The sequence below is a fragment of the Oncorhynchus masou genome, chromosome 26 (genome assembly GCF_036934945.1).
Source record: "Oncorhynchus masou masou isolate Uvic2021 chromosome 26, UVic_Omas_1.1, whole genome shotgun sequence".
NCBI lineage: Eukaryota > Metazoa > Chordata > Actinopteri > Salmoniformes > Salmonidae > Oncorhynchus > Oncorhynchus masou.
In genome coordinates, this window is record NC_088237.1 from 4,475,697 (window position 1) to 4,502,091 (window position 26,395).

At 42.8% G+C, this 26,395-nt stretch overlaps 1 protein-coding gene across 4 annotated transcripts in view; it reads left to right on the plus strand.

Annotated features, from left to right (window-relative positions):
• Nucleotides 1–26,395, plus strand: part of cblb (Cbl proto-oncogene B, E3 ubiquitin protein ligase) — a 180,316-nt gene that overhangs the window by 84,979 nt on the left and 68,942 nt on the right. For all 4 annotated transcript variants that reach the window (XM_064938158.1, XM_064938157.1, XM_064938159.1 and 1 more), the window contains 2 exons: nucleotides 8,689–8,820; nucleotides 20,519–20,722. In XM_064938158.1, the coding sequence (XP_064794230.1) occupies nucleotides 8,689–8,820; nucleotides 20,519–20,722 (336 nt within the window). The remainder of the gene's footprint in view (nucleotides 1–8,688; nucleotides 8,821–20,518; nucleotides 20,723–26,395) is intronic.

Sequence of the window (26,395 nt, forward strand, 5' to 3'; positions counted from 1 at the left end):
CCCAAAAACCTCATTTGAAATTGGTGTGTTATGTTCAGAAATGCATTGTCTCAAACAAACATCCGGTGAAAGTGCAGAGCCACATCAAATTACAGAAATACTCATCATAAACATTGATAAAAGATACAGGTGTTATGCATGGAATTATAGATAAACTTCTCCTTAATGCAACCGCTGTGTCAGATTTCAAAAAGGCTTTACGGCGAAAGCACACCTTGCGATTATGTTAGGTCAGCACCTAGCCACAGAAAAACATACAGCCATTTTCCAAAGAAGGAGAGGTGTTACAAAAGTCAGAAATAGCATTATAAATATTCACTTACCTTTGATGATCTTCATCAGAATGCACTCTCAGGAATTTCAGTTCCACAATAAATGTTTGTTTTGTTCGATGAAGTCCATCATTTATGTTCAAATACCTCCTTTTTGTTCACAAATCCAAACTCGCGTGGCCAAGTCCAGGCGAAATTTCAGGCGAAAAGTCCAAAAAGTTATATTACAGTTTGGAGGAACATGTCAAACGATGTATAGAATCAATCTTTAGGATGTTTTTATCATAAATCTTCAATAATGTTTCAACCTGACAATTCCTTTGTCTTTAGAAATGAAAAGAAACGCAGCTACCTCTCTCAGCCGTGCGCATGATTTAGCTCATGACACTCTGCCTGACACCTGACTCAAACAGCTCTCATTCTCTCCCCCTTCACAGAAGAAGCCTGAAACAAGGTTATAAAGACTGTTGACATCTAGTGAAAGCCTTAGGCAGTGCAATATGACCCCATAGACACTGTATATTCAATAGGCAATGACTTGAAAAACTACAAACCTCAGATTTCCCACTTCCTGTTTTTTTTCTCAAGATTTTGCCTGCCATATGATTTCTGTTATAGTCACAGACATCATTCAAACAGTTTTAGAAACTTCAGTGTTTTGTATACAGATATACTAATTATGGGCCTGAGTAGCAGGCAGTTTACTCTGGGCACCTTATTATCCAAGCTACTCAATACTGCCCTCCAGTCCCAAAGAAGTTAAGAACTGTACTTTTTTTTTCAAAATGACATAACCAAATCTAACTGCCTGTAGCTCAGGACCTGAAGCAAGGATATGCATATTATTGATGCCATTTGAAAGGAAGCACTTTGAAGTTTGTGGAAATGTGAAATTAATGTAGGAGAACATAACACATTAGATCTGGTAAACGATAATACAAACAAAAAAAACAGGTGTTTCTAATTTTTTTTAAATCATCTTTGAAATACAAGAGAAAGTCAATCATGTGTTATTGCAGTTTAGGCACAATTTAGATTTTGGCCACTAGATGGCAGTAGTGTGTGCGCAAAGTTTCAGATTGAGCCAGTGAAGCATGGCAATACTAGTCAATATTTTGTATCAAGTCTGCCCAAATGTGCCGAATTGGTCAACTGATACATTTTCAAGTACGTGACTACAGAGAACATACACAATTATATGGTAATACAACATTTAAGTTTACACACTCCCAGGAATATCATACATGATGGATCATTAGCTTATACTTAAACTATGCTACATTTTATTTCTGGGACCCTCAGGATGACAAATCAGAGCAATATTACTGAATGTGAGTACATTATTTACCCTCAGAGGTGAATGTATTAAACCAGTTGCCGTGATAAAAGTTCTGCTGTTGTGCACTCTCCTCAAACAATAGCATGGCATTTTTTCACTGTAATAGCTACTGTAATTGGACAGTGCAGTTAGATTAACAAGAATGTAAGCGTTCTGCCCATATAAGACATGTCTATGTCTTGGAAAGGTTGCTTTTACTTACAACTGTCATGCTAATCACATTAGCGCATGTTAGCTCAACCATCCCGGAATAGGAACACCCATCCTGTAGAGGGCTGGTCTTCTGTTCTAACAAAAGTGGTTGCTATGCAGGCTGACTAACGTTCTTGTCACTCCCAACTTCAGCTAACTCCGTCACGTCAAACATTGCACCTGGAATGACAGCCCACTAGCTGCATTTTTTGTCTGTTTGAGCTTTTTTTCTATTGTCATTTACTTGGATATATCCATAATAATGATGATGATGGGTGATTTCGGCCTGGCTCAGAAAAGGTTTTGTCTTGTCTGGACACCTCTCTATTGTATTTCTATTTGCCAAGACTCTTCCGGCAAAAGGCAGTTATACAATTTTAAAACATTACAATACATTAATTACAGAATTCCCAACACACTTAAGTGTGTGCCCTCATGCCCATATTCCACGACCACATATCGACAACACAAAATGAATGTGTATGTGTGTGTATAGTGCTTATGTTATCATGTGTCTGTGCCTATGTTTGTGTTACTTCACAGTCCCTGCTGTTCCATATGGTGTATTTTTACCTGCTTTTTAAATCTGATTCTACTGCTTGCATCAGTTACCTGATGTGGAATAGAGTTCCATGTAGTACTATGCGCCTCCCATAGTCTGTTCTGGACTTGGGGACTGTGAAGAGACCTCTGGTGGCATGGATTGTGGGGTATGCATTGGTGTCCGAGCTGTGTGCAAGTATTTTAAAACAGACAGCTCGATACCTTCTGTTTCTCAACACCTCTTACAAAAACAAGTAAAGAGGAAGTCAATCTCTCTTCCACTTTGAGCCATGAGAGATTGACATGCATGTCATTAATGTTAGCTCTCCGTGTACTTTTAAGGACCAGCCGTGCTGCCCTGTTCTGAGCCAACTGCAATTTTCCCAAATCCCTCTTTGTGGTACCTGAACACACGAGTCCAGGTGCGACAAAACTAGGGCCTGTAGGACCTGCCTTGTTGATAGAGTTGTTAAGAAGGCAGAGCAGTGCTTTATTATGGACAGACTTCTCCCCAGCGTAGCTACTGTTGTATCAATATGTTTTGACCATGACAGTTTTACAATCCAGGGTTACTCCAAGCAGTTTAGTCACCTCAACTTGCTCAATTTTAATTACGAGATGTAGTTGAGGTTTAGGGTTTTGTGAATGATTTGTCGCAAATACAATGCTTTTAGGTATTGGAAATATTTAGGACTAACTTATTCCTTGCTACCCATTCCGAAACTAACTGCAGATCTTTGTTAAGTGTTGCAGTCATTTCAGTTGCTGTAGTAGCTGATGTGTATAGAGTTGAGTCATCCACATACATATGTAACAGTATAACTTTAAACCGTCCCCTCGCCCATACCCGTGCGTGAACCAGGGACCCTCTGCACACAACAACAGTCACCCTCAAAGCATCTTTACCCATCGCTCCACAAAAGCCACGGCCCTTGCAGAGCAAGGGGAACAACTACTTCAAGGTCTCAGAGCAAGTGACGTCACCGATTGAAACGCTATTTGGCGCAAACCACCGCTAACTAAGCTAGCGTTTCACATCCGTTACACATAGACACATTGGCCTCACACAATGCCAGTCGAATGTCGATAGTAAATATTGAAAAAATCAAGGGGCCTGAACAGCTACCCTGGGGAATTCCTGATTCTGTTGTAGAAGCTTCCATTAAAGAACACCCTCTGTGTTATGTTAGACAGGGAATTCTTTGTCCACATTATAGCAGGGGATGTAAAGCCATAACACATACATTTTTCCAGCAGCAGCCTATGATCGATGTCAAAAGCTGCACTGAAGTCTAACAAAACAGCCCCACTATCATTTTATCAATTTCTCTCAGCCAATCATCAGTCATTTGTGTAAGTGCCGTGCTTGTTGAGTGTCATTCCCTATGAGTGCTGAAAGTCTATTGTCAATTTGTTTACTGTATCTGGTCAAACAAAGTTTACTAAGGGTTAGTAACAGACTGATTGGTCTGCTATTTGAGCCAGTAAAGGGGGTATTACTAATCTTGGGTAGCGGAATGACTTTAGCTTCCCTCCAGGCCTGAGGTCACACACTTTGTGGTAGGGTCCAGGGCCTTTCAAAAGTGAAACAAATCTTCAGAGGTCGGACAGGCAGCCAGCTTATATTACCCCAGCTGTACCAAACTAAATGCTAGGCTACAATCAAGGGGAAATAATGTGCGAGTTGAGATAAATAGAATAGATGCAAATTCTTATGATGGTGAAATTCTGATGGTAGTGCAATGATAATTCATGGAACTGTTAGCAGGCATAGTGTGACTGCAATGGCCAATACAGCAGAGCTTGGAACGCTGCTCCTCCAATCAGCATCTAGGATCCAAACAACCTGTTTTATAATGGCAATTGTGACCGCATCGCAGAAAGCTAAGACTCTCAGGAACATAGTGCCGTGGAAAAAGTATTTGTTCCCTTTCAGATTTGTGCATATTTTTGACACTGAATGTTATCAGATCTTCAACCCAAACCGAATATTAGATAAAGGGAAACTGAGTGAACAAATAACACTAAATGTTGATACTTATTTCATTTACTGAATTAACAAAAGTATGCAACACTCAATACCCCTGTGTGAAAAAGTAATTGCCCCCTTATACTCAATAACTGATTGTGTCACCTTTAACTGCAATGACCGCAACCAAATACTTCTTGTAGTTGTTGATCAGTCTCTCACATTGCTGTGGAGGAATTTTGGCCCACTCGTCCATGTAGAACTGCTTCAACTCAGCGACATTTGTGGGTTTCCCGAACTATCCAATAATTGTCTGATGCATTTCAATCACTTCAAAGCATACTTCATTTAGACTAATTTTGGCATTACCTGATTTGACATGTCTTTGTGTTATTTATAAGGTCAGATTCAACATTTTCATAAAGTACTTTTTACACATTTGTTTCGGATACCCCCAAGAGTTCTAAAGTAGAGAATAAAATAGTCTATGGTCCATGTTATCACCAACTTAAAACCAATGTGTTAATAGGGAAGTAATATAATAAAGAAAACACTTAGTATTCTGAGGAATTCATTGTACTTCAACATTGTAAAGGTCTGCCACATCTGTTTCTGTCTCTCATCATCCCTAAAAAGTGGTTATCAATCAGAGCTTGTCAAACCTGATAGACCAACATTATCACAAAATGCAGCCTAAATCACATGAATCAGCCAATAAGTCCGTCGATCATACGCTGAGATTATGAAACAATATCTTGTTCAAGTTGAGCTTTAACCAAAAACGATGGATAGGGGCAAACTCACCATGTATAAAATTACATGACCAAATCAACGGCTTGGTTTGAAGTTACCTAGAGGTGATTAGGCCACAACTTTTGAACATGGTGAGCTTGCCACCATCACCCTTAGTTTTTTGGTTATTTTGTCTACAGTTCACTCAAGTTGGCAGTGGCTTTTGAAACCAATCTGAACCATGGATGACTCTCTCCTGCCCCCATAGATTACTTTCTGGGTAAATGACAAAACAGGGGAAGAAAATAAGGCATTTGTCTGTTGGTCCTGCATTAAAGACCAACATCTGTGGAAAAAAATTGTGATAAAGTAAACCAGTTTCATTTAAGCACCGAAAATTGACAGCTGTGCCTTATGGATTGCAAAATAGTTGGGAAGAGTTTGATGTACCGTTTCCATGGCACATGGTTTATGAACTAATACACAAAACGAATCCGCCGGATTCTAAACTTTGAGTTTTTCAATTTAAATTATACAAAATTCTTGCAACCAATAGGATGTTATATATATTGAGGGCGCAACCGTCTCAGCTCTGCAGATTTTGCTGCGAAGAGACAGAATTGTTAGATAATTTGTGTTGGTACTCTCTATATGTAGCTTGTTTTTGGTTGCATGTTCAGGAATGGCTGAAGAATTGCAACATTTACCTGGAGTAAACTCTACAAATAGCATTGCTGGATGATCTGAAGAGTCAGTGTCAATCGACCGATAATATAATAATACTCTTAGTAAAAATGTTTAACTTTCATTTACAATCTGTAGAAACTATGAGAATAGAAAGGTTCAGAACATCACAGCACAATTGAAAAATATATATCAAATAGAATTCAAAACTGGACGGTATTCAGAGATAGATGGGAGCGGTTTCATGGAGCTGAAGGATGGGACTAAAAACAAACAAAAGATAACTAATTTAAAATGTGACCGACTGGCTCAAATCAGTCTTATGTAGAACATTTTCACATTGGATAAAAGTAGAGACTCAGAGCTACAACATGGTATATCATAGACTACAGTGGAGGAACAATGGGAAAATAATTCTGCTTTGAAAGTTGATAGTTGAAACTCACTTTTGAGAAAATGTCCTTTAAATGTTTTGGTACTACTAATGGAGAGCACTTTTGTCTACACCCATTCAGCATCGTTCACACCCTCTTAAGGTTTAGCCCCACCCACTAACAATAGCAGTCAAGCACTCAAGCTAACTTGCTAGCTACTTCCAGACACAAATGAGAGAACAGCTCACTGAACATTACTCTCCCTAGCAGAGCTGGTTAGGCTGTTGGTGACTGCAACTGTAAGAGATTTTCAGTTTGTAAATTCAGAGCGTTTCGCTCTCCGAGTGTTCAGAGCACACGCTCTGGCCGAACGTTCTGACCTCACAATGGCAGTCAAGCACTCAAGCTAACTGGCTAACATTGGCTAGCTACTTCCAGACAATTGAGAGAACACTCCACTCTGACCATTTTACTCGCCCTAGCAGAGCTGGTTAGGCTGTTTTCATGTTAACTGTGTTGCCGGCAACAATTTAGTTACCTTTTTTTGCCAATGTTTACTGACACCGGCTGTTACGAATCCCTTTTTGGCCCGACAGTCTGGGGGGGGGGGGGGTAATGAGACCCGTAACATAACTCATGCAAATTATAATTGTGACAAAGTAAAAGTGAGAACGAAATAACCAGGACAACTGAAATCTACCGTCAATCTCAAGGTTTATTTGAAAACACACGGTATAATGGCTGGGGAGCAGGAAAAGGGGCTGAGCTGGACCCAAGGAAAGAAACAATAAGTATTTTTAAAAAAATTTAAGCTAGACTAGCCTACTTTAACAACAGCTAACTAACCAAAAATACAGTGGGTGGTCCGCCCAGTTCTAACTAGTGTATTTAACAAAGTCTACCTACGGGTAGTGTATGCCCATGGGCGACTTGTCTTGGTTTCCCCTTTTCCCACCAGCAATCAAACACAAACACCATAACCAAAACAATACTCACAGGTGTTGACAAAGTGCTATGGAGGTGCACAAACAAAAGAGGTTAATACACAACGAGAGAGTGAAACACAGAGACCTACAGACATGGCATTTACAGAGAGATTGAGCTCAAGAGCAAACAACTGACAGGGTTTTTAAACCAAGGGAAAGGAACTGTGCTAGGGTAGGAAAACAGGAGGAGGTGTGTCTTCTGATTGATGATTGATTGGTGACTGATTGGGGAGTGATGATTTTCACCTGTGAGGGGAGAAGGAGAGCAAACACAGGATACATACACACACACACACACACACAGGATACCTGTATCCGTAACACCGGCCATATTCAACGGACGTTGAGCGTTTGGAAATTCATCAGCTATTCTGCGCTCTGGCACTCAGAAAGCTTGCTAGCTAGGTAAACAATGTACCTAGCTTGGTAAACAAAGTGTAAGTTCACACACGTCACATAACGCATTAGCTAACGAGCCAGACAGCTTACGTTAGCTAGTCAAACAACAATGAATAGTGCTAACTATCCATGTTCAATGTTAGCTAGCTAACATTAGGCTCTAACTAGAACAGCAAACACTCTGAGAAACAAATAATATCAGCTAGGGAGCCAACCAGCTAACGTTAGCTTGAAATGAAACCACTTTGTCAAAATTAGAAAATGTGTAATATCTGAAAATGTAACGTTAGCTAGCTAACGCTAGACTTTCTTACCTGTATGCATCATCGTGCATGGATGTGTCTCCCTGTCAGGAATGCCATATCACGGTTGCCCTTAGTTTGAAGATGAGATATGGAGACAGGTGTTTTCTCCATCTCTTTAGCTATAATTCCACTGATTTCAAAACGTGAACCTCCAGAAAGTGGACGCCACACTTATGCAGCTCCACTACACAATACACGTTCGACTGGATTACCAACACAGACTGACAAGCTTCTACGGCAGACCAATCCGAAATCCTCTCTCGGCATGTCCAGCCCACTCATTATCTCAGCCAATCATGGCTAGTGGGAAGGTCGCTAATGTTTTCTGTGGCTAAACCAACAAGGCTTGTAATTTAACAATTTTATTCATATTTACAGATGGCATACGAGTTTGTGAGTAAGGCACATGAACGTTCACATGTTCAAGAAGGCATTTCTGCCCAAAAAAACACATTTTGATTAAAAACATTTTTTACTTTCAAACGGCTCTCCTGTTAAGTCGTGACATGCGACATAGTTTTCTGAATCGGTGTGTCCAAACTTTTGACTGGTACTGTATGTAAATGTGATATTTCGGTTGTTTTTCTTATTATAATTTCGCAAAAAAAAAAAATGTTTTTGCTTTGTCATTATGGGGTATTGTGTGTAGATTGATGAGGGGAAAAAAACAATTGAATCCATTTTAGTGTACGGCTGTAACGTAACGAAATGTGGAAAAAGTCGAGCAGTCTGAATACTTTCCCGAATGCACTATACGTCTCACTTGATTCAAATTCACTTCCTTTAATTCAAATTCAATTAAAGTTCTGCTTCATGTGGAGTGTGAACAATTCTTATTTTAATTCATGAGTTGTGTGTGCTGCCTCATAACTGACCCCTCTTTGGTCCTAAAGGAGCAGTATGAGCTCTACTGCGAGATGGGCTCCACCTTCCAGCTGTGCAAGATCTGCGCAGAGAACGACAAGGATGTAAAAATCGAGCCCTGCGGACACCTCATGTGCACCTCCTGCTTGACTGCCTGGCAGGTAATCAAATAAAATGTTGACGGTGCATTGCAGAGTGTATTTTGTCATTGTGAGTAGGGTTTGAATCTCAGGTTTACATGACAGGGATGGATCATGTTACACTAGCACAATCTATCTTGGCATTGCATGCGTGCCAAATGCTAGGCTAGTGCACAGAAAACCAAACAGCCTTTCCCGTATTGGTTCGATTGATCCACAATTTATTTGAGCATCTGTTGTGCACACAAGGCATTTCTGTGTTTCCACTGTTAATGCTTTTCCAGCACTGTTCTTTATGTCTACTTAGTTGTCATGACTTTCCCTTCTGGGTGAGGATCAGCGAGAGCCCCCCCCCAACAGAGAGGAAGTTGGGGAAGTAGGGGAAGTTGGCGAATACCTTGCAGGAACTCTCTCTCCCACTTTGCAGAAATGGAAGTTAAAAATCCCTTTGTTACAACAGAGAGATTTTGCAGTAGTGTAACATCTGAAGGTTCGACATTGAAACAATATTTCTTACCTAATTAATGTGGGAAATGGATGGTGGGGTCCAAACAATAATCATGTCAAACCAGTTGTTGTTTGGTGATATCATTAAAAATGTTAGACTGAAAACATTGTAAGAGCTTTCACAATATACATGTCAGAGTCACATCTAAATGTTATAAAACTTATATGATTAAATATGAAACTATTGTTGAGAAGATGTGATTTTAGCCTTCTAAATAAGATAATGGTTTTTCATATAGACTTTGCCACGTAAGTAACCATGCCCACGAGAGCACAGACATTGTGGCAACGTAATGGAACCGCCCTCCAAGGCGAGTGCTTAAAAGGACTAGCTGAAGAATTAAAATATTAGACCAAAACATGCCGGGTTGCTGCCGGTGAGGACAGTGGTCATGGCTATAACCTAAATAATCAACCATTTAGACCAGTACATGGCCGGGTTGCTACTGGCGTGTAAAATGGTTAGACTCTACCAAACCAGAAAATGGTAAGACCCTCAAACTCTCGACTTAAGAAGATAAAGACTTCATCGGAAAATTCAGTCTGCCGCTGTTTAAGTACTTTAGTCTAGTAAACTCGACTGAGGACCACTGCGAGTGTTCCTTTGAAGGATCCATTCTAAGGAAGACGAGAAAATAAGAACATTTTCCGATCAAGCGACCATTAGTATGTCAGGTGCTACAGTAGGTGCTAGTGATTAACATGGGTAACCGGAATCCCGGGACTGTCCCGGTAACACTCTTTACATTTCCCGAAATAAAATGACAAGATCCGAGAAATTACAAAAACAATTATCCAATGTCAGCACTAATGCAGGCCCTACACAACATGCGCAACATCAGATTAGCAACAAATAAAAGAGCACATTATCCAAACAGCTTTTTGCATGGAAACCTTTTACATCACACAAAGTCGCCATAAATTCAAAGCGCATGCATAGTTGACAATGCCGGACTGCACATGCGACCCAAATGCAATAAATAAATCCTACAGGGAACCCCTACAGTAGGCCTATAGCCTATAAAAAATGTGCCTCTTTGAGCTGTCATTGTGAATCTTCAGGCAGTCACAAATTTGATAGGCCTATGCACAATTCACTGTCACATGAAGTCTGTTATCAATTCAGAGTCATGAGGGAAAATTATATCTTCTCCTGTCCTAGAGCCTAGGCTATTTTCCTATCCAGTCCCAAAATCTTGACTCATGTCTCGCATGAAAATTCTTAACTTTGTTATGTAATCCATAGGTTGCATTATCAGATCACATCATTCGTGTATGCCTGTCAAAATACCGCTATAACTATTTCCACTCTTCATCTCCCAGTTATTCGTGAGCTGATCTGCTATCTGTATAATCATCAGCCAAATATAGGAGATATTCTGTAATTCGTTGGAGGTTATCTAGCAAGTTTAGCAATTGTGGTCTTTTCAATTTTGTTTGACTGAGTAAGAATGACTATACAGCGCGATACTCGGAGTGCGCTCTTGTGCATTGCGATAGCCTACTGCTGAAATGCGCTGCCGAACAAAGATAGAGTAACTATCATTAGTAAATACCGTTTAATTTTATCAGAAATCTTGGTGCAGCCAAGCCGACAGGGTGGCACAGCTGGGGAGAACCCGGGCATAGTGACCATAATCTTAATTTTAAACGCTTTAAATGGGCACTTCCAGGATAACTATGAATTATTACCGGTATTGAAACTTGGTAGATTTTCTTGAAAATATTCATCCTTAGTAGGTGGTACATCTGCAGATAATTCAAAACCCTGCTTGAATAGAACATTGGTGTGTGTGTGTGTGTGTGTGTGTGTGTGTGTGTGTGTGTGTGTGTGTGTGTGTGTCAGATGGGACGGCAATGTGTGTATGTTTGTAATTACTGTCCTAATAAGTCTCTATTGGCCTCCTCCCGTAGTAGGACATCTGTGCTGCTTTTCCCAAGTAAACAATCTATTGTGTCATCTTATTGATCTTCAGCAGAAACACAGACTTGCTTACAGGAGGCACTGTTTTGCACTGTTGGGTGTCATATATTTGTGGTGGATTCATTTGTTTATTTCTTTCAGCGATGTGTGTTAATAACCCTTTCATATTGGAGGTGGTCCTGATATACAGTAATTACAGATACACATCTATAGATACTGTACACATCACAAACAGACAGCTATGTATCATGTGCAAATACTGTAATGTAAACCTATGAACTTGGTAATGCAGGAGATACAGAGATACATAAGAAATTATCTTGGGCACAGTTAGTTTTGTTCTTCTTTAGTACACAAGCCTTACCCATCTCCTCCCTGTATGTAAGTGCCCTATAAAAATCTGCTTTACAAAAAATGAGGACAGAATCACGGAATCCAGACATTAAAAACGGAATTCAACAATATTGAAAAATGTATTGAACTGAAAAGTGGTGTCCTGGAGAAGTTTAAGCATTGTTGTGGACTTAGAACATCCAATTTTGTTTTTCTATTAAAAAAGTGTGATTTTGAGAGCGAAAATCTGAAAAAACAAAGAGAAACAGAGAAAATATTCACCCAATTTTATAGGGCCCTATGTATGGTTGATGTCAAGTTAGTGATGGTTTTAGAATGGTAGAATGGCTTAGCCTATGCCTTAAAATTTCTCTGTCTATTGCTCCACCAGTGATTCCCATGGCCCATCTGAAGTGGGGCCCAAGGGCACGTATCTGTGTGTGTGTGTGTGTGTGTGTGTGTGTGTGTGTGTGTGTGTGTGTGTGTGTGTGTGTGTGTGTGTGTGTGTGTGTGTGTGTGTGTGTGTGTGTGTGTGTGTGTGTGTGTGTGTGTGTGTGTGTGTGTGTGTGTGTGTCTTTGTCAGCGCAGTGAAGTCAGGTGTGGGCCGTGTAAGTCATAGAGGGAACCTCCGTTCTCTCTATTTTATGACTAACTAAAAACCCCAGATATGTTCCAGTTGAGTCAAATACGGGGGGGTTCCCTCGGCACATTAGCCTACTCAACAAGGACTTCTGGTACTACTTATTATTTTAAAAAATTAAAACATCTGCCATTACTCAAAGATTCTTGATCACATCCTGTTATTTGAACTTAAGAAAGTTTCTTAAGGCAGAAGGGGTGGGCCCTCGGGGGATTTGAATGGTCATTCTGTTTTTTGGAAAGGACGTGTTTGCGGGGCTTCTCTTCTGTTGTGATCAGATGTGGTTGTTTTTGGCCAAGAGCGGTGATGCATATATTTTTACACATTTACTGTAATGTACAGTATGTACATACATGGCTCTGCAACTCTGAATCTTCTGATTTGATTGATCAGATGAATATCTAACCTAGGACCAAAATGTACATGTCATATGACTGGGATCATCTGCATTTACTATACCTAGGGTTGCAAAATTCCAGGAACTTTCAATAAATTCCCTGGTTTTCCAGAAATCGTGATTGGAGGATTCCGGATTTCCTGCTTATTCCCGCCTGATTACGGAACCCTCCAGTGGTGTAAAAATTACCCAATTGTTATACTTGAGTAAAAGTAGAGATACCTTAATAGAAAATGACTCAAGTCAAAGTGAAAGTCACGCAGTAAAATACTACTTGAGTAAAAGTCTAAAAGTATTTGGTTTTAAATATACTTAAGTATCAAAAGTAAATGTAATTGCTAAAATATACTAAATTATCAAAGTGAAAGTAAAAGTACAAATAATTTCACATTCCTTATGCTAAGCAAATCAGACTGCTCTATTTTCATTTTTTCTTTAAATTTAAGGACAGCCAGGGGCACACTTCAACACTTTGACAATCATTTACAAATGAAGCATGTGTGTTTAGTGAGTCCGCCAGATCAGAGGCAGTAGAGATGACCAGGGATGTTCTGTTGATAAGTGCGTAAATTTGACAATTTTCCGTCCCTGCTAAGCATTCAAAATGTAAGGATTACTTTTGGGTGTCAGAGAAAATGTATGGAGTAAAAAGTACACTATTTTCTTTAGGAATGTAGTGAAATAAAAAAGTTGTCAAAAATATAAATAGTTAAGTACAGATACCCCCCCCCCCAAAAAAAAAATACTTAAGTAGTCCTTTAACAGGGCAGGCTAGCGGAACCCCTCGACAACATTCAGCTGAAAAGGCAGCGCGCGAAATTTAAAAATATTTTTGGGAAATATGTAACTTTCACACATTAACAAGTCCAATACAGCAAATGAAAGAAACTTCTTGTTAATCTACACATCGTGTCCGATTTCAAAAATACTTTACAACAAAAGCACAACATATGATTATGTTAGGTCAGAGCCAAGTCAAAAAAACACATAGCTATTTTTCCAGCCAAAGATAGGAGTCACAAAAAGCAGAAATATAGATAAAATGAAACACTAACCTTTGATGATCTTCATCAGATGACACACATACAACATCATGTTACACAATACATGTATGTTTTGTTCATTAATATGCATATTTATATCCAAAAATCTCAGTTTACATTGGCGCTTTACGTTTAGTAAAGTTTTGATTCCAAAACATCCAGTGATTTTATAGAAATACTCAGACACAAGTGTTATTCACAGAATTAAAGATGGACTTCTCCTTGATGAAACTGCTGTCTCAGATTTCAAAAAAACTTTACGGAAAAACATAATCTGAGTACGGCGCTCAGAGCCCAATCCAGCCAAAGAAATATCCGCCATGTTGGAGTCAACAGAAGTTAGAAATAACATTATAAATATTCACTTAACTTTGATGATCTTCATCAGAATGTATTTCCCAGGAATCCCAGTTCGACAATAAATGACTGATTTGTTCCATAAAGTCCATCATTTATGTCCAAATAGTTGTTAGCGTGTTCAGCCCAGTAATCCATCTTCATGAGGCGTGAGCACTTCGTCCAGACAAAAACTCGAAAAGTTCCGTTACAGGTTGTATAAACAAGTCAAACTGTCACACCCTGACCATAGTTTACTTTGTATGTTTCTATGTTTGGTTGGTCAGGGTGTGATCTGAGTGGGCATTCTATGTTGGATGTCTTGTTTGTCTATTTCTATGTCTGGCCTGATAATGTTCTCAATCAGAGGCAGGTGTTAGTCATTGTCTCTGATTGAGAACCATATTTAGGTAGCCTGGGTTTCACTGTGTGTTTGTGGGTGATTGTTCCTGTCTCTGTGTTTTGCACCAGATAGGGCTGTTTTTGGTTTTCGCACGTTTGTTATTTTGTTAGTTTATCGTGTATAGTTTCTTTATTAAAATAAAATGAATAACAACCACGCTGCATTTTGGTCCACTCCTCCTTCCCACAACGAAAGCCGTGACAGAATCACCCACCACAACAGGACCAAGCGGCGTGGTAACAGGCAAAAGCAACAGCAGGAGCAACATAAAGAGGAATGGACATGGGAGGATGAATTGTTTGGAGAAAGACCCTGGGATCAGGGTCGAGAATATTGCCGCCCCAAAGAAGAACTGGAGGCGGCGAGAGCTGAGAGGCGCTGGTATGAGGAGAAGCAAAAGCGGCAGCAGGAGCAACAATATCGGGACTACACTACTTGGGAGGAAATAGACAGGTGGGCGGTCGACCCAGGGAGAGTGCCGGAGCCCGCCTGGGATTCACTGGAGCAGTGTGAAGAGGGCTATAGGAGAATGGAGATGGCGAAGCAAGCACCGCGGCGCGGAAGGAAGCCCGAGAGTCAGCCCCAAAAATTTATTGGGGGGGGGACTCACAGGAAGTAGGGCTACGTCAGGTAGGAGACCTGCGCAAACTTCCTGTGCTTACCGGGGGGCTAAAGAGACCGGGCAGGCACCGTGTTATGCTGTGGAGCGCACGGTGTCTCCAGTGCGGGTGCGTAGCCCGGTGCGTTTACATACCAGCTCCTCGTATTGGCCGGGCTAGAGTGGGCATCGAGCCAAGTAAGGTTGGGCAGGCTCGGTGCTCAAGAGCTCCAGTGCACCTGCACGGCCCGGTCTATCCAGTGCCACCTCCACACATCAGTCCTCCGGTGGCAGCTCTCCGCACCAGGCTTCCTGTGCGTGTCCTCGGCCCAGTACCACCAGTGCCAGCACCACGCATCAGGCCTACAGTGCGCCTCGCCTCTCCAGCGCTGCCGGAGCCTTTCTCCTCTCCTGCGCTGCTGGAGTCTCCCCGCCTGTTCAGCGCTGCCCGAGCCTTCCTCCTCTCCTGCGCTGCTGGAGTCTCCCACCTCTCCAGCGCAGCCAGAGCCTTCCTCCTCTCCTGCGCTGCTGGAGTCTCCCGCCTGTTTAGCACTGACCGAGCCTTCCGCCACAACAGCGTTGCCGGAGACTCCTGCCTGTTTAGCTCAGCCAGAGCTGCCAGTCTGCATGGAGCAGCCAGAGCTGCCAGTCTGCATGGAGCAGCCAGAGCTGTCAGTCTGCATGGAGCAGCCAGAGCTATCAGTCTTCATGGAACAGCCAGAACTGCCAGTCTGCATGGAGCAGCCGGAGCTGCCAGTCTGCATGGAGCTGCCAGTCTGCAAGGAGCTGCCAGTCTGCAAGGAGCTGCCAGTCTGCAAGGAGCTGCAAGTCTGCAAGGAGCTGCCAGATCTGCCAGTCTGCATGGAGTAGCCAGAGCTGCAAGTCTGCAAGAAGCCGCCAGAGCTGCCAGTCTGCATGGAGCAGCCAGAGCCACCAGTCAGCATGGAGCAGCCAGAACCGCCAGTCAGCATGGAGCAGCCAGAGCCGCCAGTCAGCATGGAGCAGCCAGAGCCGCCAGTCAGCATGGAGCAGCCAGAGCCGCCAGTCAGCATGAAGCAGCCAGAGCTGCCAGTCAGCATGGAGCAGCCAGAGCCGTCAGTCTGCCAGGATCCGCCCGTCAGCCAGACTCCTCCAGATCTGCCAGACTCCTCCAGATCTGCCAATCTGCCAGACTCTTCCAGATCTGCCAGTCATTCAGACTCTTCCAGATCTGCCAGTCAACCAGACTCTTCCAGATCTGCCAGTCAACCAGACTCTTCCAGATCTGCCAGTCAACCAGACTTCCAAATCTGCCAGTCAGCCAGACTCTTCCAGATCTGCCAGTCAGCCAGACGCTTCCAGATCAGCCAGTCAGCCAGACTCTTCCAGATCAGCCAGTCAGCCAGACTCTTCCAGATCAGCCAGTCAGCCAGACTCTTCCATATCAGCCAGTCAGCCAGACTCTTCCAGATCAGCCAGTCAGCCAGACTCTTCCAGATCAGCCAGTCAGCCAGACTCTTCCAGATCTGCCAGTCAGCCAGACTCTTCCAGACTGTCACACCCTGACCATAGTTTACTTTGTATGTTTTGGTTGGTCAGGGTGTGATCTGAGTGGGCATTCTATGTTGGATGTCTTGTTTGTCTATTTCTATGTCTGGCCTGATATGGTTCTCAATCAGAGGCAGGTGTTAGTCATTGTCTCTGATTGGGAACCATATTTAGGTAGCCTGGGTTTCACTGTGTGTTTGTGGGTGATTGTTCCTGTCTCTGTGTTTTGCACCAGATAGGGCTGTTTTTGGTTTTCGCACGTTTGTTATTTTGTTAGTTTATCGTGTATAGTTTCTTTATTAAAATAAAATGAATAACAACCACGCTGCATTTTGGTCCACTCCTCCTTCCCACAACGAAAGCCGTGACAGAATCACCCACCACAACAGGACCAAGCGGCGTGGTAACAGGCAAAAGCAACAGCAGGAGCAACATAAAGAGGAATGGACATGGGAGGATGAATTGTTTGGAGAAGGACCCTGGGATCAGCCTGGAGAATATTGCCGCCCCAAAGAAGAACTGGAGGCGGCGAGAGCTGAGAGGCGCTGGTATGAGGAGAAGCAAAAGCGGCAGCAGGAGCAACAATATCGGGACTACACTACTTGGGAGGAAATAGACAGGTGGGCGGTCGACCCAGGGAGAGTGCCGGAGCCCGCCTGGGATTCACTGGAGCAGTGTGAAGAGGGCTATAGGAGAATGGAGATGGCGAAGCAAGCACCGCGGCGCGGAAGGAAGCCCGAGAGTCAGCCCCAAAAATTTATTGGGGGGGGGGACTCACAGGAAGTAGGGCTACGTCAGGTAGGAGACCTGCGCAAACTTCCTGTGCTTACCGGGGGGCTAAAGAGACCGGGCAGGCACCGTGTTATGCTGTGGAGCGCACGGTGTCTCCAGTGCGGGTGCGTAGCCCGGTGCGTTTACATACCAGCTCCTCGTATTGGCCGGGCTAGAGTGGGCATCGAGCCAAGTAAGGTTGGGCAGGCTCGGTGCTCAAGAGCTCCAGTGCACCTGCACGGCCCGGTCTATCCAGTGCCACCTCCACACATCAGTCCTCCGGTGGCAGCTCTCCGCACCAGGCTTCCTGTGCGTGTCCTCGGCCCAGTACCACCAGTGCCAGCACCACGCATCAGGCCTACAGTGCGCCTCGCCTCTCCAGCGCTGCCGGAGCCTTTCTCCTCTCCTGCGCTGCTGGAGTCTCCCGCCTGTTCAGCGCTGCCCGAGCCTTCCTCCTCTCCTGCGCTGCTGGAGTCTCCCACCTCTCCAGCGCAGCCAGAGCCTTCCTCCTCTCCTGCGCTGCTGGAGTCTCCCGCCTGTTTAGCACTGACCGAGCCTTCCGCCACAACAGCGTTGCCGGAGACTCCTGCCTGTTTAGCTCAGCCAGAGCTGCCAGTCTGCATGGAGCAGCCAGAGCTGCCAGTCTGCATGGAGCAGCCAGAGCTGTCAGTCTGCATGGAGCAGCCAGAGCTATCAGTCTTCATGGAACAGCCAGAACTGCCAGTCTGCATGGAGCAGCCGGAGCTGCCAGTCTGCATGGAGCTGCCAGTCTGCAAGGAGCTGCCAGTCTGCAAGGAGCTGCCAGTCTGCAAGGAGCTGCAAGTCTGCAAGGAGCTGCCAGATCTGCCAGTCTGCATGGAGTAGCCAGAGCTGCCAGTCTGCAAGAAGCCGCCAGAGCTGCCAGTCTGCATGGAGCAGCCAGAGCCACCAGTCAGCATGGAGCAGCCAGAACCGCCAGTCAGCATGGAGCAGCCAGAGCCGCCAGTCAGCATGGAGCAGCCAGAGCCGCCAGTCAGCATGGAGCAGCCAGAGCCGCCAGTCAGCATGAAGCAGCCAGAGCTGCCAGTCAGCATGGAGCAGCCAGAGCCGTCAGTCTGCCAGGATCCGCCCGTCAGCCAGACTCCTCCAGATCTGCCAGACTCCTCCAGATCTGCCAATCTGCCAGACTCTTCCAGATCTGCCAGTCATTCAGACTCTTCCAGATCTGCCAGTCAACCAGACTCTTCCAGATCTGCCAGTCAACCAGACTCTTCCAGATCTGCCAGTCAACCAGACTTCCAAATCTGCCAGTCAGCCAGACTCTTCCAGATCTGCCAGTCAGCCAGACGCTTCCAGATCAGCCAGTCAGCCAGACTCTTCCAGATCAGCCAGTCAGCCAGACTCTTCCAGATCAGCCAGTCAGCCAGACTCTTCCATATCAGCCAGTCAGCCAGACTCTTCCAGATCAGCCAGTCAGCCAGACTCTTCCAGATCAGCCAGTCAGCCAGACTCTTCCAGATCTGCCAGTCAGCCAGACTCTTCCAGACTGTCACACCCTGACCATAGTTTACTTTGTATGTTTTGGTTGGTCAGGGTGTGATCTGAGTGGGCATTCTATGTTGGATGTCTTGTTTGTCTATTTCTATGTCTGGCCTGATATGGTTCTCAATCAGAGGCAGGTGTTAGTCATTGTCTCTGATTGGGAACCATATTTAGGTAGCCTGGGTTTCACTTTGTGTTTGTGGGTGATTGTTCCTGTCTCTGTGTTTTGAACCAGATAGGGCTGTTTTCGGTTTTCGCATGTTTGTTATTTTGTTAGTTTATCGTGTATAGTTTCTTTATTAAAATAAAATGAATAACAACCACGCTGCATTTTGGTCCACTCCTCCTTCCCACAACGAAAGCCGTGACACAAACGATGTATGGAATCAATCTTTAGGATGTTTTTAAATCATCAAAAAGGTTCCAACCGGAGAATTCCATTGTCTGTAGAAAAAAAGCACTGGAACGAGAGAACTCTGTCGGGAGCGCGCGTCACGAGCCTGAGACACTCTGCCAGACCCATGACTCAATCAAATCCAATCCCCCCCTCCTTTATCGCAGAAGCCTGAAACAAGTTTCTAAAGACGGTTGACATCTAGTGGAAGCCTTAGGAAGTGCAACTTGACCCCATAGACACTGTATATTTGGTAGGCCAAGCTTTTTAAAACTACAGACCTCAGATTTTCCACTTCCTGGTTGGATTTTCCCAGGTTTTCGCCTGCCATATGAGTTCTGTTATACTCACAGACATCATTCAAACAGTTTTAGAAACTTCAGAGTGTTTTCTATCCAAATATACTAATAATAATATGCACATGTTAGCATCTGGGACTGAGTAGGAGGCAGTTCACTCTGGGCACGCTATTCATCCAGAAGTGAAAATGCTACCCCCTATCCCAAAATGGTTAAAGTATTTTTACTTAAGTACTTTACACCACTGGAATCCTCCAACCAGAATTTTGGGAAACCAGGGAATCTATACTACCAGAAACAATGTGTTGCGTTGTGAGCCGATGCTGAATGTGTCTTTCGGGCTGCCTGCGTGAAATGTGTCCGTGGATGGACAGGCTCACGGGAGGCCAGTTTTTGAGGACAGGGTATATTTCTGCAGTGTCAGTGAGCCTGAGCAGCCTCCCACTCTAATTAGGATTGGTTTCCAAAAATGCTTTGATGCCTTTCGCAAGTCCCCAACCAGATATATGTCTGCCACAATCAGGCTTTTGTTCTTGTAAATATCGCCTGCCTTTGATTCACTAAAGTTGAAACAGAGGGAAACCTCATCATGAAAGATGGAAGCCTTTTATTTATTTATTTTTAGTGCTGATTGTTTTCCTCTGCCATGTGAAATCTGTATTCGGGGCACTGAGGCTTGTAGATTGTCAAAATGGCTTCCTTCTTGTGCATGTCTTCACTTTACTCTGCCAGTGCTCTTTTTAAGGGGGGAAAGGAAAGATGTCTTACCAAGGCCTACAGGTTCTTCTGAATGAAACCATGTGTCCCAGCTGTCTACAATTGCCTCTCTTGCTTTAGATCCCACAGCGTCCGTGCGTGTGTGTGTTGTATGCCTGAATGTGTATAGTTTCTGGGCATGTGCATGTGGGATTGCATTTATTTGAATGTTTGATTCATTTACTTACTTACTTATGTATGTAGGCCTGTATACTACAGTGCATCTTTTAGCTGCAAATGTACTAAAGCTTGATGTGTTTTTCTTGACAGGAGTCGGACGGACAAGGGTGCCCTTTCTGCCGGTGTGAGATCAAAGGCACAGAGCCTATCATCGTGGACCCTTTTGACCCGCGCAACACTGGGGCTAAGTGCTTCTTCCTGGATGACTTTAGCTTGCCTATGCTCGACCTGGACGACCTGGACGAGGATAGAGAGGACTTTCTGGTCATGAACAGACTGGCCTCCATCAGGAAGGTACTTCACTCTTCATTTACTATCACTTTTAGTCAATCATTATACTCCGTAATTGTGTGAATTCATTTATTTATTTGAAAAATATAAAATACATATAGAGTTGCCTCAGCCATGTGAGTACAACAAAATACACACATAAAACATTATAGAGGATTTAAAAATCAAGGTAGCGCTTCATAATAATTTCACGTAAATAAAGCATTTATATTGGATTAGTAAATCGTTTCTTTATCATGTATTAATCATTACTCCCACATTGGTAAATGCTAGTAGCATACTTATTCACACATAAACAACCTTTAAAGTATTTATGAATGATTCATAAGATCATTAATAAGATGTTTTATATAGGTCCTTACATTATAAACCATTTACTAACTAATCATTAGTCAAGTCTTTTTGTGTCGCCTCATCTAAAGTGTGGGATATTTTTAGTTTATAAATACTTTAAATCAAATCAAATTTTATTGGTCACACACACACATGTTTATCAGATGTTTTTGCGGGTGTAGCGAAATGCTTGTTTTCAATGACCAGTGTAATTTCATACAAAAATATGGATATGCCATTGGTAGACATTCAAGCAGTAACTGATGCTCCTAAAGGTCTCAAAATGTCCCTTTGAACATATCAATGGTTAAACAATAAGCATACAATACAGAGGATGTCTTTGTTTTTATTCCTAACAGTCACACTGTTGTAATGGTGTGATTTGCAACTTCAGACACGCTTAATGCTGAGTAAAATAATGTTTTAGTCCAAAAATGCTAACATAAGTGCTTCTTGACTGTGACTTTTCTACCAAAACCAAAGTGTGGATTGCAGTCACTCTTTAGATCAGTCTAATCTTGGTTAACCCAGAACTAAAATATTGCGTCATTTGGTAGGCTGTATGACTAAGTTCTGGGTCCATACGTGTTAGAAACCTTGGAGTTCCAGTTGGCAAAGTCTCCACCCTCGCGAAGGGAAACTCGCAGCACCCTCTACCTTAATCGCATATCAGTTGTAATGAAGGAATAGAAATCCACTGGAGAAAACTGTCCAGCCCAGCCATCTCCTTTCTGCGTTTTATGATCAGTTCAATTAGTTGTTTAACTAGGCAAGTCAGTTAAGAACAAATTCTTATTTACAATGACGGCCTACCCCAGCCACACCCTCCACTAAACAAGACGACACTGGGCAAATTGTGCGCCACCCATATGGAACTCCCAATCACCGGCAGTTGTGATACAGCCCGGGATCGAACCTGGGTCTGTAGTGACGCCTCTCGCACTGTAATGCAGTGTCTTAGACCGCTGCTCCACTCAGGAACCCAAACAGGTTGCTGGCTCGGACTCAGGTCTCAGGTAGAAGTAGTCAGGACAGGGCCATAGTAAACACCATTGTCGCAATCACTTCAGCTGGTTAGAGGGGGTGAGGCTCACACTGTTCTATGTCGATCCCTTCCATAGTTACCATCTTTTGTCACCTGCGCCATAACCTCGAGAGTAGACAGACCAGAACAACAGCTTAGTTTAGGGCATTTCTGATTCAAGATATCCAGATGAACTATTCACTGTCTGACAATATTAAATCTACCAAATAATCTTAATACAAATAATCTTAATACAAATGTATAAGACAAATGTCAAAGAAAATAACAATACACAGTTGAAACCATTTTTGAAAATTGGCTTATATTCCTCTATCATCTTGGCGATCTCAATGCAGAGTTACAGGTAAGGGAGTTAGACGGCTAATCCTTAGGGAGAAATCCTGACCATCCAGCAGACCCAATCTGGTGAAATTTGTACTGAAGCAAGTAAAAAAAAAATACAAACACAACAACAACAACAACACAAAAACAAAACACAACAAAACAAACAAAACAATAACAGCAATACAGTTATTGCCAAGAGTTTTGAGAATGACACAAATATTAATTTTCACAAAGTTTTCTGCTTCAGTGTCTTTAGATATTTTTGTCAGATGTTACTCTGGAATACTGAAGTATAATAATTACAAGCATTTCATACGTGTCAAAGGCTTTTATTGACAATTACATGAAGTTGATGCAAAGAGTCAATATTTGCAGTGTTGACCCTTCTTTTTCAAGTCCTTTGCAATCTGCCCTGGCATGCTGTCAATTAACTTCTGGGCCACATCCTGACTGATGGCAACCCATTCTTGCATAATTAATGTTTGGAGTTTGTCAGAATTTGTGAGTTTTTGTTTGTCCACCCGCCTCTTGAGGATTGACCACAAGTTCTCAATGGGATTAAGGTCTGGGGAGTTTCCTGGCCATGACCCAAAATATCAATATTTTGTTCCCCGAGTAACTTAGTTATCACTTTTGCCTTATGGCAAGGTGCTCCATCATGCTGGAAAAGGCATTGTTCGTCACCAAACAGTTCCTGGATGGTTGGGAGAAGTTACTCTCGGGGATGTGTTGGTACCATTCTTTATTCATGGCTGTGTTCTTAGGCAAAATTGTGAGTGAGCCTGCTCCCATGGCTGAGAAGCTACCCGACACATGAATGGTCTCAGGATGCTTTACTGTTGGCATGACACAGGACTGATGGTAGTGCTCACCTTGTCTTCTCCGGACAAGCTTTTTTCTGGATGCCCCAAACAATCGGAAAGGGGATTCATCAGAGAAAATGACTTTACCCCAGTCCTCAGCAGTCCAATCCCTGTACCTTTTGCAGAATATCAGTCTGTCCCTGATGTTTTTCCCAGAGAGAAGTGGCTTCTTTGCTGCCCTTCTTGACACCAAGCCATCCTCCAAAAGTCTTTGCCTCACTGTACGTGCTATTCCTGAGCAAGCTCTTTACTGGTGGTGCCCCGATCCCGCAGCTGAATCAACTTTAGGAAACGGTCCTGGTACTTGCTGGACTTTCTTGGGCACCCTGAAGCCTTCTTCACAACAATTGAACCACTCTCCTTGAAGTTCTTGGTGATCCGATGAATGGTTGATTTAGGTGCAATCTTACTGGCAGCAATATGCTTGCCTGTGAAGCCCTTTTTGTGCAAAGCAATAATGACGGCACGTGTTTCCTTCCAGGTAACCATGGTTGACAGAGGAAGAACAATGATTCCATGCACCACCCTCCTTTTGGAGCTCTCAGTATGTTATTCAAACTCAATCAGAATGACAGAGTGATCTCCAACCTTGTCCTCGTCAACACTCACACCTGTGTTAACGAGAGAATTCTGACATGATGGCAGCTGGTCCTTTTGTGGCAGGGCTGAAATGCAGTGGAAATGTTTTTGGGGGATTCAGTTCATTTGCATGGCAACGAGAGACTCTGCAATTAATTGCCAATCATTCTGGAGTATATGCAAATTGCCATCATACAAACTGAGGCAGCAGACTTCGTGAAAATGAATATTTGTGTCATTCTCAAAACTTTTGGCCACGACTGTACACTTCTTCATATAAAACACGTTATCCTTTAGCCAATCAAGCTCTCTGTCTGTAAGGTTACCTGCTCTGGTCCACATGACATAGTCTCAGCACTGTCTGGTAACAATCCACATACCCAACAATCTGATTATGTGGTACAGAGACATTACTAGCTATTTGTAAGAAAGTGTTTGACCCGGGGAAAACCTCAATCCATTTGGAGTAACTGTCAACCATTACCAACATATATGTGACCCGTTTCAGGAAACTATTCGTATGTTGCGGGTCACTACTTCACAGGAGAGCAGTTTGAATGTAGCTTTTTTTTAAACAAAACATTTTTGGGGGGCAGAAATGCCTTCTCGAACATGTGAACTTCCATGTGTCTTAAAATACCTCTTGGTGCACCGATCCCTTTAGCGGGATCATTTTCGTCAATATCCGCTGAATTGCAGAGCGCCAAATTCAAATTAAATTACTAAAAATATTTAATTTTCATGAAATCACAAGTGCAATATACCAAAACACAGCTTAGCTTGTTGTTAATCCACCTGGTGTGTCAGATTTCAAAAAAGCTTTACAGCGAAAGAAAACCAAGCGTTTATGTGAGCACAGCTCTCTCAGCAGACAAAACATTACAAACAGCTAGCAGCAAAGTAGATGGTCACGAAAGTCAGAAAAGCAATAAAATGAATCGCTTACCTTTGATGATTTTCAGATGTTTGCACTCACGAGATTCCCAGTTACACAATAAATGTTTGTTTTGTTCGATAACGATTATTTTTATATCCAAAAGTCTCCATTTGGTTGGTGCATTTTGTTGAGTAATTCACAGGGGCGTGCAGGCCACGACGGGCAGAGGAAAATTCCAAATAGTATCCGTAAAGTTTGTAGAAACATGTCAAACGTTTTTTATAATCAATCCTCAGGTTGTTTTTACAATATATAATCGATAATATATCAACCGGACCGAAGCTTTTTCAATAAGAGAGAGAGAGACAATGTCTGCTCCTAGCCCCTCGTCCTCGCAAAACTCTGGGGACACACAGCTATCCACTGACGCGATGTGATCATTCTCGCTCATTTTTCAAAATAAAAGCCTGAAACTATGTCTAAAGACTGTTCACACCATGTGGAATCCATAGGGAAAGGAATCTGGTTGATATCCCTATAAATGGAGGGTAGGCATGCAGGTTTCAAAATAACAGCACTTCTTGGTTGGATTTTCATACCTTAAGGCACATATGTCAGAGTCAAGGTTAGTGAGAAATCCATATTGCAAATTTACGGCCCCTGGGATGATCTTGATTTATTTATTAGAACGGGCCCGGACCGCAGCAAGCCGGCAGGGCCAGATCTTTTACACGCACCAATACTACATTTCCCACAATGCAACGGTTGTCGGACAGTAGGCTTTTCATTTCAATAATAATCACAGCATTTTGGTCAGCATCACAGTAAAATTAAAATCCCATCAAAAATGGCAAAACGGAATTATCATGTCATCTCTGATATGTACAGTACAAGTGAAGGCATTTAAAACCAAACTACTCTGTGGGAGCCAAAACTTGGTGAGCAAAATTTGAGCACTTTCCCAGCTGCCAGACCAACAAGATGGCTCTCTCACCGGTTTTTGAGTTATGGCGCATTTTTCAGATTGGCAAAATAAAATAGGTATTTTTTCACGCTGACTTTCAAGGAGCCTTTGCTGTCAATAACACAAAAAAGCAGGTTTAACTGCTCGTAACCCATTTGCTGAAATCGTGGAAAGCTCAGACCAAACCTTCAAATATAGTTGATTGACCTCCAATGCAATGATGCACTGAGGGCAAAATATGCGGCAGTGGGTGCTGCGGAGTTCGCCCGTTTCCTCCCCGAAACAATGCCACAGCTCGCTAATCCAGGCTGCTCAAACGTTGTCTATGTTTGGCAGCACATACCTGTGTGAAAACTTTTTTCTTGATGAACCTGAACAAAACATCACACAGGAAGTGACTTAAATGGTGTCACACCTCCACTCAATTCTGAGGATTTCCTCAGCTCAGATCTTTCAAAACATTGATGAACTTGTGGAAAAGATGGGACACCACCTGAACTGTAAAATCACCCTCATTTCTCAAACAAGTCAAACATTACTGTGCAATCACATATTTAGAGTTTTTACTCAGTTCAAGTTTAAAAGTTAAAGTTTAATATTTGTTTTCACTGCATGTTACTTCATAAACATAAACAAAGTGTTGTTTTGATTAATAGATATTTTGCACTTTATTTTATTGTATTTCAATCCA